We start from the raw sequence: 12797 nt of genomic DNA, 5'->3' as shown, positions 1-12797 counted from the left end.
TTCGACGTGTTAAATGTTTTCAAATTTCTTAAAATTTTACAGGATGTCTTAAATATCTATAAAGTAGATGACTATAAGAAAATATAAACTAAAAAATTCTTATAGATACCGAAGCAGTAAGAGTTTGCATCAGTACACCTACTTTAAGGGAGTGTACTATAGAAGTTTCCTATATTTTAATATCGAGTTCTATAAAATTTAATTTAATAAATGATAAAAAAAAATTATAATGCATTCTTAAAAAAGATATATCGATGCACATTTATTTTTTTTGGTATTTAGGAGAATTTTTTTAGTCCAATTTTTTTTATCTACGTAGTTATTAAGAACATCTTTCAAAATTTTGAGAGATTTAGAAAAATTAATACTCTAAAAATAAGATTTAAACAATCTATTTCATACATGTATAAAATAAAAGAATCTCAATTGTAATAAATTATTTAAACCTTATTTTTATTAAATGACGTTTATAAAAAAAATTAAATTTAAATAAATAAAGGTGAGTGGACCACTTTCAAATTGTGTATTATAAAAATATTTTATAAATAAGATAAGAAACTGCTAACTAATTAATTTTCACGTATAAAAATAAAAAAAAAGCATTACTATTAAGCATTAATAGTGTCTAGTACCTTCTCGACATGTCGCGTTGTAATTAGTTAGCGATACTTCATAAAAATTATTATATTAAATTATATGGGATTCGATACTTAATTAGATCAATAGCAATATTGACACATAAAAAATATTAGACACTAAGGTATTCTTTAGCATTTCTCAAAATAAAAATGTGGTGGTGCAGGCTGTCACGGGCTCAATTCAGATGCCTTCGCAGTTTGGTTTTTTGGTACAAGATTGTCGTAATTTACTGTCTTGTATTAGTCATGTGTCGTTACATTTTTGTTAAACGGTCTGCTAATAGAGCGATTCATTGCCTTGCTAGAGCGTCTTGTTACCATTCAGATCGTATTGTTAGTGAGCACAGTGCTCCTCATGTTGAATGTTTATGAATGAATAAATCATCTTTTTTGGTCAAAAAAAAAAAATAAATAAATAAACAATGTTTAATAGAATCGAGATTATAATAAAGAAAACTAGAGAGAGAGGCACAGCATATGGTACTTTGGACCGTACCCCCAAAATTTCAACACAAGTGCTTTTAGTCTAGTCTTCTTCTTCTCTCTCATGGAACAGTAACGTCCTCTTATAAATACCATACTCCACAACCATAAATCTCACTACTTCTTCTTCTTTCTACTTTCTCTCACCTCCAAAATCTCAATCTTCTTCTCTTTCTTTCCTTTTGCATGGCAGTGAGCTTGTTATCACATGAGATTTCCGATCTCTGTCTCGCCAAGCCGGCGTTGAGGTCTCTCCCCGTCACCGCCACCGTCGCCGACGCCTTGGCCGCCTTGAAAACCTCAGACGAGGCCTTCATCAGTGTATGGGACTGCAACCATTCGTCGGAATCCCTGGCCGGCGGCGACAGCCACGAGTGCAGGTGTATTGGAAAGGTGTCCATGGTTGATGTAATATGCTACCTCTGTAAAGAAGAGAATCTCTTGTCCCCTTCAGCTGCCTTGAAATCACCTCTCTCTAATATTCTGTCTAAGATTCCAGGACTCGTCATTCATTTGGAACCATCTTCCAGGTAATTATAATTACCACTGCTCTCCTCACCCTCCATGGAAACTCAAACTTTTGGAGTTTTCTTTATCACATTTTTCTTCAAATTTTTAACTCTCTTCCTTAATATTTATTTTTATTATTAATGTTCTTTTTTTTTTTTGGATCAATTATTTACACTGATTTTCCATTAATTTACTGACAACATTTCTGATTTAATAATTTTGACTAAAATAAAAAAGAGATAATCCGTAGTGTGATTATATTCTATTCTGATTCTGATTCCTCTGTTTTTTCAAATTCTCAGCTTGTTGGATGCCATTGATTTGATCCTCCAAGGAGCTCAAAACTTAGTTGTACCCATTAAGAGAAGATTAGGTAGCAACACAAGAAGAAAACACCTGCCGAAAAGCGGCGGCGCGTCTGCAACAACCACCATTCACGGCGGTGGTCGTGAATTTTGCTGGATAACGCAAGAAGACGTAGTTAGGTTCCTCCTCAGCTCAATCGGGCTCTTTTCCCCAATCCTAGCAATCTCAATCGAAGCGCTCGGAATCATCAACCGTGACGTTCTCTCAACCGATTACCACGCGCCGGCGATCTCCTCTATCGATCTAATCTCCAGCTCACTTGCTGATCAGACCTCAGTTGCAGTCGTCGACTCCGAAGGTTTCCTTATCGGCGAGATCTCGTCGTTCACGTTAACTTGCTGCGACGAGAGCGTGGCGGCGGCGATCGCGACGCTTACATCTGGTGATCTGATGGCTTACATTGACGGTGGAGGTCCACCGGAGGATCTTGTTAGAGTTGTGAACCAGAGATTAGATGAGAGGAATTTAGAAGGAATGTTAGAGTATTTCAACACAATTTCGAGCGGGAACCAAACAATCTCGTCGTTTTCGTCTTCATCAGACGAAGAATCGTCTTTATCTCCGAAGACGACATTGTCGAGGTCTTCGTCGGCGAGGTTAGGCCGATCAGCGAGCTACTCGGCGAGGATGGTAAGAAGAGTAGAGGCAATCGTTTGCCATAGAGAGAGCTCGCTGGTTGCGGTTATGATTCAGGCCATAGCTCACAGAGTAAATTACGTTTGGGTTATCGAAGATGACTGTAGCTTGATCGGAATCGTCACATTTTCCGAGATTTTGAAGGTTTTCCGAGAATATACAATGGCATAGTAGTAAGGGAAGTTTTTTTTTTTTTGTTGGGTGTGTGTGAACGTGTTTGAGATGAGAAATGGGGTAGAGAGAGAGTAAGAGAGAGCTGAGAAAAATATTATTATTTTAATAATAAAAAAACATGGAAAAAGAAAGTGGAAAAGTGCTGTGAATAGGGCTACTTTTTTTGTTTCTTTTAGATTACTTTTATTTTATTTAAATTTTGGGGTTGTGATGTCCTCTTAGCCTTTGAAGAACTTGTAACTCTCTATGATTTGTACCTTTTTATTTTGAGGATTGATATCGGCATGAAAACCGTACAGGTGCGTTTTAATTGATTAAGCAAATTTTTATATTATTTATTAAATTGAAATATATCAGATAATATTAATAATGGGTATATTATTTGTCATGGTGCTTAATATATTAGAGTATCTCCAATAGTTATCAATTTAAATAATTTTGTTAAAAATTTTAGATATTAAGTGTTGCAAAAATAAATAATGTGATATTTTCTTTTTTTAAAAAAAAGTTATTTTTAACAAAAAAAATTCATTAATTTAATATGTGATGCGAAATCATAGTGGTTAATTTTTGAAGTTATTTATCATCGAAATGCTTTTTGTAGAAAAATGTATTAAAATTTAGGTGAATGAGAGATAAAATAATAAAAGCAATATATTACTTTTAATAATTATAAATAGAATAATTTATTATATAAATATTTCAATTTAATTTTTAATTAGGTTTATTAGTATTTTTGTTCTCTGAACTTTGACATGTACTAAATCATGTCTCAAGAACTATTGAGATTGTTAGATTTAAGAACTTTTGTCTAATTTCGTTTAATTTTACTATTTTAGTGATTGTTTATATATTCAATCATGCTCTCCAAATTTTGATATCTACTAAATCATGGCCCTCAAATTTTCACATGTACTAAATCTGCTTATGTACTTTCATCCATGTTAGACTTTTTTACTAAAATTAGAAAAAAAAAACTTTAAATACAATAATTTTAATAGTTCAGGAAGTAATTTAACCACAAAGTTCAAGAGCATGATTTTTACATATAAAAATTCAAAGACAAAAATTTTAATTAACTTTTCAATTATAAATAAATACTTAAATTAATTTTTGTGATAATAATATTTAAATTATTTATTTAGAATTGAAAGTGAATTTATATCATAAATTCCTCATATAAATATTGTCTCTCACAAGGTGTCCTTATCTTTTTTCTTTTATTTTTTATTTATTTTTTTCAAGTAGAATTTGGCACAGGCAGATTTCCAATTCTCTCCTCTCTGTTTTTTTTTCAAATAAAAAAGTAGAAGAATTAATTAATTACAGAAGAAAAGAAAACAAAAAATAAAGAACTGAGCTAACGTCAGGAGTTACGATTTCATTGGTTCCAATATTTCTTTTGATATTAAAAGAAAAATATCTTTTTTCCTTCTCGTTTTTTTGGTTTATTAAATTGTAGAAGTTAATTTATATAGCCATGATGAGAATGAGAAAAAGATTTTCTTTGCTTCTGAATAAGTAAATACGAGAAGAAAAATAAATAAATAAAGAAAGAGAGAAACTTTGAACTAAGGCCCACGAATTATGGTATCACTGGTTTTGAGTTTAATTGAAGTATGCTGTCCAATTTTTCTAGTTGACAGCTCGAACGACACTAACTTCTAGGACATTCACTCGTATACGTGTATGCATTTCAATATCTATACTATACAACCATATAATACTCTAATATAAATAAATATACAAGACTAAATTTATAAGCTTTTATTTATTTTAGTTTTTCTATTTTGAAAGGGATTTTACATTTTAGTTGTTTCTTATTTTCAATGATTTTATCAACAGAACTAGGTTTCCTAATACGTACAATGGGCAGACTAAAAGGCATACTCTCAGATCATATTTCTCCATGATTTTCTTTTTTTCTCTTTCTTCTTTCATTGTTGATTATTTACAACACTGCCATCGTTAAAATATAAACAAATCATAAAGACCATCTTACAGTTTATTATCTGACAAAAAAAGGTTATGAAATGTTAAATTAGTGTTACTCGAGCGTTATTACGTGCTTTATTTTCCATAAAATGTCAAATTAAGGCCGAGAAGAGAAGAAAGTTTTGGATGTGTCAATATCCAAAAAACAATTTCTGCCTAAACAAAAAAAAAAAATATACCTTTCTCTATCAAAGTGAAATCACGTTTCTATACAAGGATCTACAATAGTAGGGTATCAATAAAGATAGTGAAAGAGTTTTCAGTTTATTTGTTTGTGGTCCTCAGAGGGGAACTCTAATTATTATATTAAAAACAAAATATGAGGCTAAATTTCCGATTGAAGAAGAGCTTTCCAACTTTCTCTTTGGCCTTAAGTAATCTGAATAGAAAACCGTGAACATAATTTGGGAAATCTTATACCTTTATAATGACATAGTAGAAGAAAACACTATCCAAAATCAGAGTATAAATATAAGAAATGATAGTTAAAGCATGAAATGAAATCCTCTGTGATCCTAATTTTTCAATTAAAAGTTTCTTTAAAAGAACAAGTTCATTATACTAAACGAAAGAAGTGAGATTAAAAGGGACAATGCCCAACCATCAGTTCTAGGCATGGAGGCTAAATTGTCCTCATCAGTTAAATTGAATGGCACTATGATAGGGTAAAATTTTCCAAAGAAAGATAATTGCCTTTGCCACTATAAATTATGAATAGCACGGACAATTTTCATTAAATAAAGTTAATTAAGGAGTCATTATTATCATGAAGGTTTTATCTCTGATCATTTAAGCCATCTTTCCTTTTCCAGCCTTGAATGAATGAACTAATAAATATATAAAAATCGAATCTTTTTCTATATTAAAAGAACAAGTTCAATTAGGAATGAGAAATTCTCTATAGAATATGCTTATTTCTAAGCGAAGTCGTTGTATATGCAAAACTAGTTACATCCAAACGAAATGAGCATTCGGTTTCTTTCTTTAATATACATAAAGACAAAAAATATTAGCAGAATTGGCAATTGAACGCTGAGGAACCGAAACCATTTACTGGGCAAGGACAAAAAACTGCTGAGAAGCTTTACCATCTTAATTATTATGTATAATTTAAATGTGTGTGAATCATTACTCCCTAATAAAAAAGACATAAAGAATAATAAAACAAAATGAGTTTGAAAGGAAGCATTAAATATGTGGAATAAAATACATTTAATCTCTGCAGTATTATTACAGAATATGGATAAATTAAAACTATCACAAGTTACATATGAACTCTTAAATAACAACAGTTATTTACCCTCTAACAATAACGTAAATTTAGGATATTCTGTTTACATTGGGATATAAAAACTTATTATGTTCATCTTGGGCATGTAGACTTAGCACTAACCTACATTCAATGGTAAGATCTGGAGGTTACGCACTGTCAGTGTCTGGTATAAGATCCAACCCATCAGTCATTTCTTCTACAAAAATTTCTGTAGGTCTAAGGCACCCTCTCAAAGTGTCATGCCCAAGCTGTGCCCTTTCGTTGTCTCCGAATCCAAAGATTCGCCCTCGGTTTGTGACTGCAACAGTGTGGTATAGCCCCGTGCTAATTTGAGAAACATGGTGATCTCTTAAACAGTCAAGAATTTGAGGCCTGGTGACTTTGTCAGATGCTCCCCTGTCAGGAAACCCGAGACTACCAAAACTCATCCAACCAAAACCATAAACCGAGCCAGAATCGATTAGAACAAAGGTTTTCCTCTTTCGTGCACAGACCTACACAGTATAGAAACAATTAGATTTATACAAAACACGATGAACAAAGAGGACTACAAGCTATGGAACAGGAACAATTTATACTCTAATTAAACACAGTATTGAATGCATAAAGCACAATGAACACCTGCACAGCAACATTGCTTTTGACGATGTTCAAGAGTTGTGGTGTGGTCTTGTCATTCTCATCTCCATGGCCCAATGCACCACAGTAGCCTTTTCCCCAAGTATACACCTGCACCAAGCAATGGTAAGAAGGTTCAAGTTTTCTGAATATATGGACACGGTAAGATACATATTACAACAGAGAAAGTTTATCTTTGAGTATGTAGACTTACGTATCCACTGGAATCAAGGGCCACCGCATGTTCATCACCAGCTGACACTCGAACCACATGAATGCCATTTCTCCTGAATCTCTGGATTATACGTGGTAAGAACTCAGCGTGTTGCTCGCCATGACCAAGACAAAAATTTGAACCTGACCCGAAGGAGTAGACTGTTCCATCATCCATTACAGCCAACACATAACTCAGACCAGCAGCAATTTGAACAACAGAGCCAACTTCCTTGAGCAGTTCAATGAGTTTAGGTGTCGGTCTATCCATTGTGTCACCATGACCAAGTTGGCCATGTGTGTTAGTTCCACATGAATAAACATGACCTTGCTTTGTGAGGAACACCGTAAAATTAAGACCTGCAGCAACCTGAAACAAGCTTTAACCTTCTTTTTCCTCAAATAAAAGACTAGTTTTAACTTCTGAAGCAAACACAACAAGTACTCTAGAAAACAAATTATGATGTAAGGTAGTTGATTTGCTTTAAAACTAGCTCGAAATTTTAACTTTTAACCTTTGAATGCTAACATAAGTACTGGTTTTTTTATTGGCATTTGATGTGCAACAGGCACATTATACAGCATAACTGGCCAGAAAGATGATCCAAAACAACTTAACTAACATTTTGGAGGGGTGGGAGAGCTCACTATAATTTGGACTCAAGGAAAAGCTTTTCACAGCAAGTGTGGTAAAATACAGGAGTCCATGTTTTTAGGATAATAATGGAAACACGAGACACTACTGGCCCTTCAAAACCACTTAATTTTTATTTTATTTTTTGAAACTAGAATATTTGGCGACCGATAAACTATGGTAAATGTTTTTTTTCTTTATTTTTTTTTTCCTACAGTAATTGTTGTGTAGCAAACGATACCAATTAATATTAGTAGCAACAATAATTTGTAGGTAATCATTAAATTTTTTCAGCCAAACACTGTTATATTTCAAATTTCAAATCAAAATTTCATCTACAAAATAACTTTGAAAGTGTACCTGTTTGCAAGGAACTCCCTTCAATGCTTCAACAAGCCTAGGCCTATAAATGGGGCGATTTGTATCTTTGTGTCCACAGCAAAATGATGAATTGTCCCCACATGTGAACACCTATATCACTTAAAAACAACACTAGATTATGGATATCTCAACATCATTATAATGAATTTAAAAGATACTGAAATGGAGAAGATACAAAATCTAAAAACTTCAACCAATGGACACTATCTTGATTGCGAAGTGTAAACATGTGACAGACAAAATCAAAGTTGCAACCTAAAATTTCATCATACAACATTGTACATCAAACCGGGAATCAACTAGACAGCTAGCTCTGATCATAAAATGATAATAATAATTTGAGAAGCAATAGATTATAAATAATTAAATAGCCCAAACCATATTGCTTTTGTTTCACTCCTAATCATAAAAGATTCTAACTTAAAGATTTCATCACAAGATCATGTTATTTTTGCATTCATTTCTGCAAGAAGCTTCCCAAGCATATCATGTAACCCTGAAAACTAACATATGTAAAAGTGCTCCGCTTTATGGTCCCACACTAAGCTTGTAAAAGTGCTATCAGTATCAGATGCTCTTAGTTACAGCAGTTAAGTAAATGGTATGACCAGTTACTGAGACTAACCTCTCCAGATTGCATGACAAAAGCAGCATGATTATGGGAAGCTGAGACTTGGACCACGTGTGCTTTAGATGGAAAGCTAATCCGCGTAAATGTTACACACTGCGTAGTTTCGGATCCATGACCAAGAAGACCGTACAAGCCAGAACCACATGAGTACACTGACGAATTACTGATCAGGAATGTGTGATACTTTCCAGTGGTAATTTGCATCTGCCAATAGATATCAATTGTAAATAATAACACCTTATTATCTTAGCATCTATGAAACAGCAAAAAGATAATGATTAAGAAGGCCAAGAAGCATAAATAAGAACTTATAGCACCTGAATATTCAGAACAATTTAATTTAAAATCCAACTAAATTGAATTACTGATTATACAAGTTGCATAAATACTATCTTCAATGTATTACTTCTAATTAATGTGGATTTGGGCTGCTTAAGAAAAATTAATGGATCACTTTAATCCACCTAATCATATGCCCTCATTACAACTACAAAGCCTTCTTTTTATTGCAATTTACTGGCAGAATTAAGCAATTAAGCAACATCGCCTATGCCAATCTAAAACAACGCAAATAGAATAATAAAATTAGCAGTAGGATATTCATTTTGTGAAATTAAAATATAAAGAAGAACGTGATTTCAGAAGTCCTTATATACCCTTAATAACATGTAGGAATCGCTGCTAAGTTAAACTAGAAAAACAGAGTATAATTGAAAAAGAGAAGGAAACATATAGTTTATTTGCTGGCAATGTAGTCAATACGTATAGGGAACTCAAGAAAGAAAACAGCATATAAGCCACCCCATCACCAGAATACGCATATAATTTCTATATTGGAAAGGAATTGCAAAGTTTAAAGAACTAGTACATTGCCTGCTGAGGTCTCCACTATGTCAGAAGATTGCTCCACAGATTGCAAGAACCTTAAAACCCGTTTCCAATTCCCACTGCAACGATTGCAGAGTTCCCTCTGAAGATTCAGTCCCAGACGAGAATATGTAGAATTGGAGATACATAGCTGAAATGCAGCAAAATCCACCAATGACCGAAACTTATGAGGGTACAATCCGTGACTTCCTCCAAAGGTCCTAGAAGTCAACTCTAAGCATGCAAGATCAACGGCGCTGAGCCTCCCACAGATCAAAATTTCCAAAATCAAATGTGATGGCAATTCCTCTATCAAAACCGGCCTATACCGTAGGGCCATTATTGAAGGTTAAAAGAAAATTATCACTCTTTCAGAACCGAAAAATAGACAGAGCCAGTTTTGCTACTACAGTGTTTCAAACACGAATCGGAACCGGTGAGATTAGAATTGAGTGTCAAATTTTGAGACGAAATCTTAGGCAATTAAAGCAACATATGAAATTAACATTGGAAGGAAGAATGGTATCGGAAATTGAGTACAGAAATGGAGGCCTAGATGAAAATTCACCGCAGATTGATACAATTATTGCAAATGAAACATCAGAATGTCAAAAAAAAAAAAAATCAAAATTCTTTCGGCCACTATTACCACTGATGACCTTCACCTGCTAATAGAAAAAAAATTGAAGTTTAAACTAATGAAACGACAGAAAATCACAACAACGACAGCGGAGAAACACAAATGATCAAATGTGAACCAATATGCGCATATATACATGTAAATATATCACAAAACTTACTAAGAAAAAGAGAAATCCCGCGGAAACTTTCCTCGTTGTCGATCTCAAACTTTTCCACCGAAAGCAAAGAGTAAACAACGAATCACAGCTCGAGAGAGTAAAAGATCACATAGGTAGGTAGCTAACTGACATAGCAGGAGAGAAGAATAAGAAGAAAGTTCAGAGGTTAGGGTTTGGAGCTCGCTTTTTAAGCGAATGGGAATGTGGTGTCATAATCCACATCCATTCTTTCTTTCTCTCTAATTTTAATGGCAAAGACTTTCAAATCTAATTATTAATTTCAATTTAATCAAAGGAAAATGGCCTCTCTTAATTTCTCAACTCTTCAAATTTTAAATAACATTATTTATTAATTTTTTTTGAATGTTTTTCCTCAATTTTAATGAGGTTGTACCTGTCTGTCTGTCACTGTTACTTCTCTCTCTCCCTCTTTCAACAATCCACGTGGAAGCTAATAATGAAGACACGTCATCAGGCCTATTACAGTAGGAGGAATCACCCAAAAGTAGGTAAGACAAAAACCACGCGTTGTTGCTGTGCGCGTGGAGTCACGCACCCTGCAACCTCCACAAACGCTGCCAACACTATTTTTTTCTTTTTTTCTAATCATAATAATTACATTATCCAAGCAAAACATTTTTATAATTTTTATTTTCTCAGTTCTAATAAGATTCCCTTTCTGAGTTTTGTTATTATGACTTATGATTGCAGATGTAAGAGAATTTAGTACAACAAATACAGGAATGTTAAAAGAGAAGTGTTCAATGTCACAAGTGTCATATAACTATTAAGATAATTAAGGTAATTTAATATTAAATATCACATAACTTAATTTTATGAATAATAAAAGATTTCTTAATAACAATACAGTAGGTTTGATTAGTGTAGCAAAAGTATATACTAAGGGAAAGGAAACATAGAGGGTAAAAGAAAGGGTCAAAGTGGAAAAGGTTGTCAAAGATTAGAACATTAAGAAAATATATAAACAAATTATGAGTGCCAGTTGCTCGCTGGCCTGTGTTGAAGACTTAACTGCTAAGGACTCTATTATTTAAATTTTAAGGCAACAAAACCTCAATTTGTTAACAAAAGAAAATACTACAAAACATCAATAGTACATACAACACAATAATCTTTTTGAAGTATTCAAAGGCGGCAGCATGAACATGAAATCAGGACTCAAGATTTGGTCCGAAAAATTCAGCCCGTCCAGGGAAAGCCCAAACAGGATCAAATTCGGGTATGTGCCTAACAGCTTATATTTCCTTATGAACACTATCAGTAATTAAAAATTTATTTTTAAAAATACATACAAGTAATAATAGAAAAAAATCAAAAAATGTAATAGCACGACAGTAATAATAGTAATATTATTATTGTAAATTAAATATAAAAAATATATATTATTATAAACTTTCCAAAAAAATTAATAATGTGATCTTTATATAACATCAATGCTCATTATTTTAATAATTAAATACTGACTCACTGAAACTTTAAAAGCTAGTCAGGTAAGCCTAATTGAGCAATACAAAATATTAACCAGATTGGAGATGACCTAAGAATGTAAAACTAAAGAATGTCGTATAGAATAGTTTTCAAGACGTTGCAAAAAATTAAATAAATAAATAAATAAAATAATAGGATTTTTTGTTCCTAAATTTATAGCTACATAAGGTTTTTTTCTCTTCAGTCAAGCCCGTCGGCCATTCCTGTGCATAGGTTCGTCTTGGTCAAGGTTGTATTTTTCTATTACAATTCAATTTTTACTACTGTGACATGATTTTAAGTGTTTTAAACTCGTCTCTGTGACATGATTTTAAGTATTTTAATCTTATTTGTGTGACATGACTTTGTTTTGTTTTGTTTCATTATTAATTCTTCTTTGTTATTTGATGGCTCGGTTGTTAGTAGTACAGTTACATACCTTACACAATAATTGAGTACTCAAGCTACGAGCTTGAATAAACATGCTGCAATAATTTTTACTGTTATGTCTTCTGAGCAGTGTAGATGAAGCTTAATATAGGTGTTCTTAAGGTTAACAATTGTGATGTTGCAATCTTTTTCATCTAATTTTATTTTTAATTTTTTTGTCAAACGATCTAAAAATAAAATGGCTAAATATTTGACTCGTTTTTTAATTCTAATCCTGACCGTGTCTCCAACAAGAGAGATATTCCAACCATTATTTTAGTTGATTGTCATTAATAAAATTACATAATTTATTAAAAAAACGTAAAATTAAATTTATGTTTGGTATAATTTTTGATGGAGAACTTATTATTAAGTAGATCTCACTTTAAACTCTTTAAATACTTGAGTTTGAGATTTTTTTAGTCTCTACCTTTCTCATCACAAACCTATCAAGTGAAGCTCTTACACTGAACACTCAACAATCTCAATAGCTGCTCTAAGAGTCTAAATTAAAAAGCACAAAGTGATTACAATAATAATCTAACACACCATCTCCATTTATCTCACTTGAAAATTTACAACATTAGCATTGATGTTGCGGTAAGACTTGAGGAAAAAGAACAAAAAAATTTAAATAGCATTATTGTTTAGTCTGTATACG

General features: G+C 32.6%; 2 protein-coding genes across 3 annotated transcripts; one reads left to right on the top strand and one right to left on the bottom strand.

The window, feature by feature from the left end:
* The first annotated feature begins 1096 nt into the window (after window positions 1–1096).
* On the top strand, window positions 1097–3121 carry LOC115707723 (CBS domain-containing protein CBSX5). The gene is made up of 2 exons (XM_030635755.2): window positions 1097–1651; window positions 1934–3121. The coding sequence occupies exons 1-2, from the start codon at window positions 1308–1310 to the stop codon at window positions 2802–2804; spliced, it is 1215 nt and encodes a 404-aa protein (XP_030491615.2). The 5' UTR covers window positions 1097–1307; the 3' UTR covers window positions 2805–3121.
* A 2851-nt stretch (window positions 3122–5972) lies between these two features.
* Window positions 5973–10555, bottom strand: LOC115706222 (uncharacterized). Of its 2 annotated transcripts, none has more exons than XM_030633800.2 (7): window positions 10220–10555; window positions 9421–10084; window positions 8547–8756; window positions 7901–8011; window positions 6908–7276; window positions 6697–6804; window positions 5973–6569 (listed from the first exon to the last, which is right to left on the bottom strand). In XM_030633800.2, the coding sequence occupies exons 2-7, from the start codon at window positions 9757–9759 to the stop codon at window positions 6222–6224; spliced, it is 1485 nt and encodes a 494-aa protein (XP_030489660.1). In that variant the 5' UTR covers window positions 9760–10084; window positions 10220–10555; the 3' UTR covers window positions 5973–6221. The 2 variants fall into 2 exon arrangements, with proteins under 2 accessions (XP_030489660.1, XP_030489659.1); XM_030633799.2 differs by having other exon boundaries at window positions 9421–10087; window positions 10220–10528.
* Between the last annotated feature and the right edge of the window lie 2242 nt (window positions 10556–12797).

This window comes from Cannabis sativa, chromosome 1 (assembly GCF_029168945.1).
Source record: "Cannabis sativa cultivar Pink pepper isolate KNU-18-1 chromosome 1, ASM2916894v1, whole genome shotgun sequence".
In the NCBI taxonomy this organism is placed as follows: Eukaryota; Viridiplantae; Streptophyta; class Magnoliopsida; order Rosales; family Cannabaceae; genus Cannabis; species Cannabis sativa.
The sequence above is the reverse complement of the archived record's forward strand: the minus strand, read 5'-3'. Positions and strand labels throughout refer to the sequence as shown.

Bases quoted from the DNA above. Each gene is read 5' to 3' on its own strand.
- LOC115707723 (XM_030635755.2), top strand. From the start codon at position 1,308: ATGGCAGTGAGCTTGTTATCACATGAGATTTCCGATCTCTGTCTCGCC. The intron at 1,652-1,933 runs GTAATTATAATT...TCAAATTCTCAG, and splicing joins CATTTGGAACCATCTTCCAG to CTTGTTGGATGCCATTGATT.
- LOC115706222 (XM_030633800.2), bottom strand. From the start codon at position 9,759: ATGGCCCTACGGTATAGGCCGGTTTTGATAGAGGAATTGCCATCACAT. The intron at 8,757-9,420 runs GTACTAGTTCTT...ATCTATTGGCAG, and splicing joins TGGAGACCTCAGCAGGCAAT to ATGCAAATTACCACTGGAAA. The intron at 6,570-6,696 runs GTGTTCATTGTG...TATACTGTGTAG, and splicing joins AAAGCAATGTTGCTGTGCAG to GTCTGTGCACGAAAGAGGAA.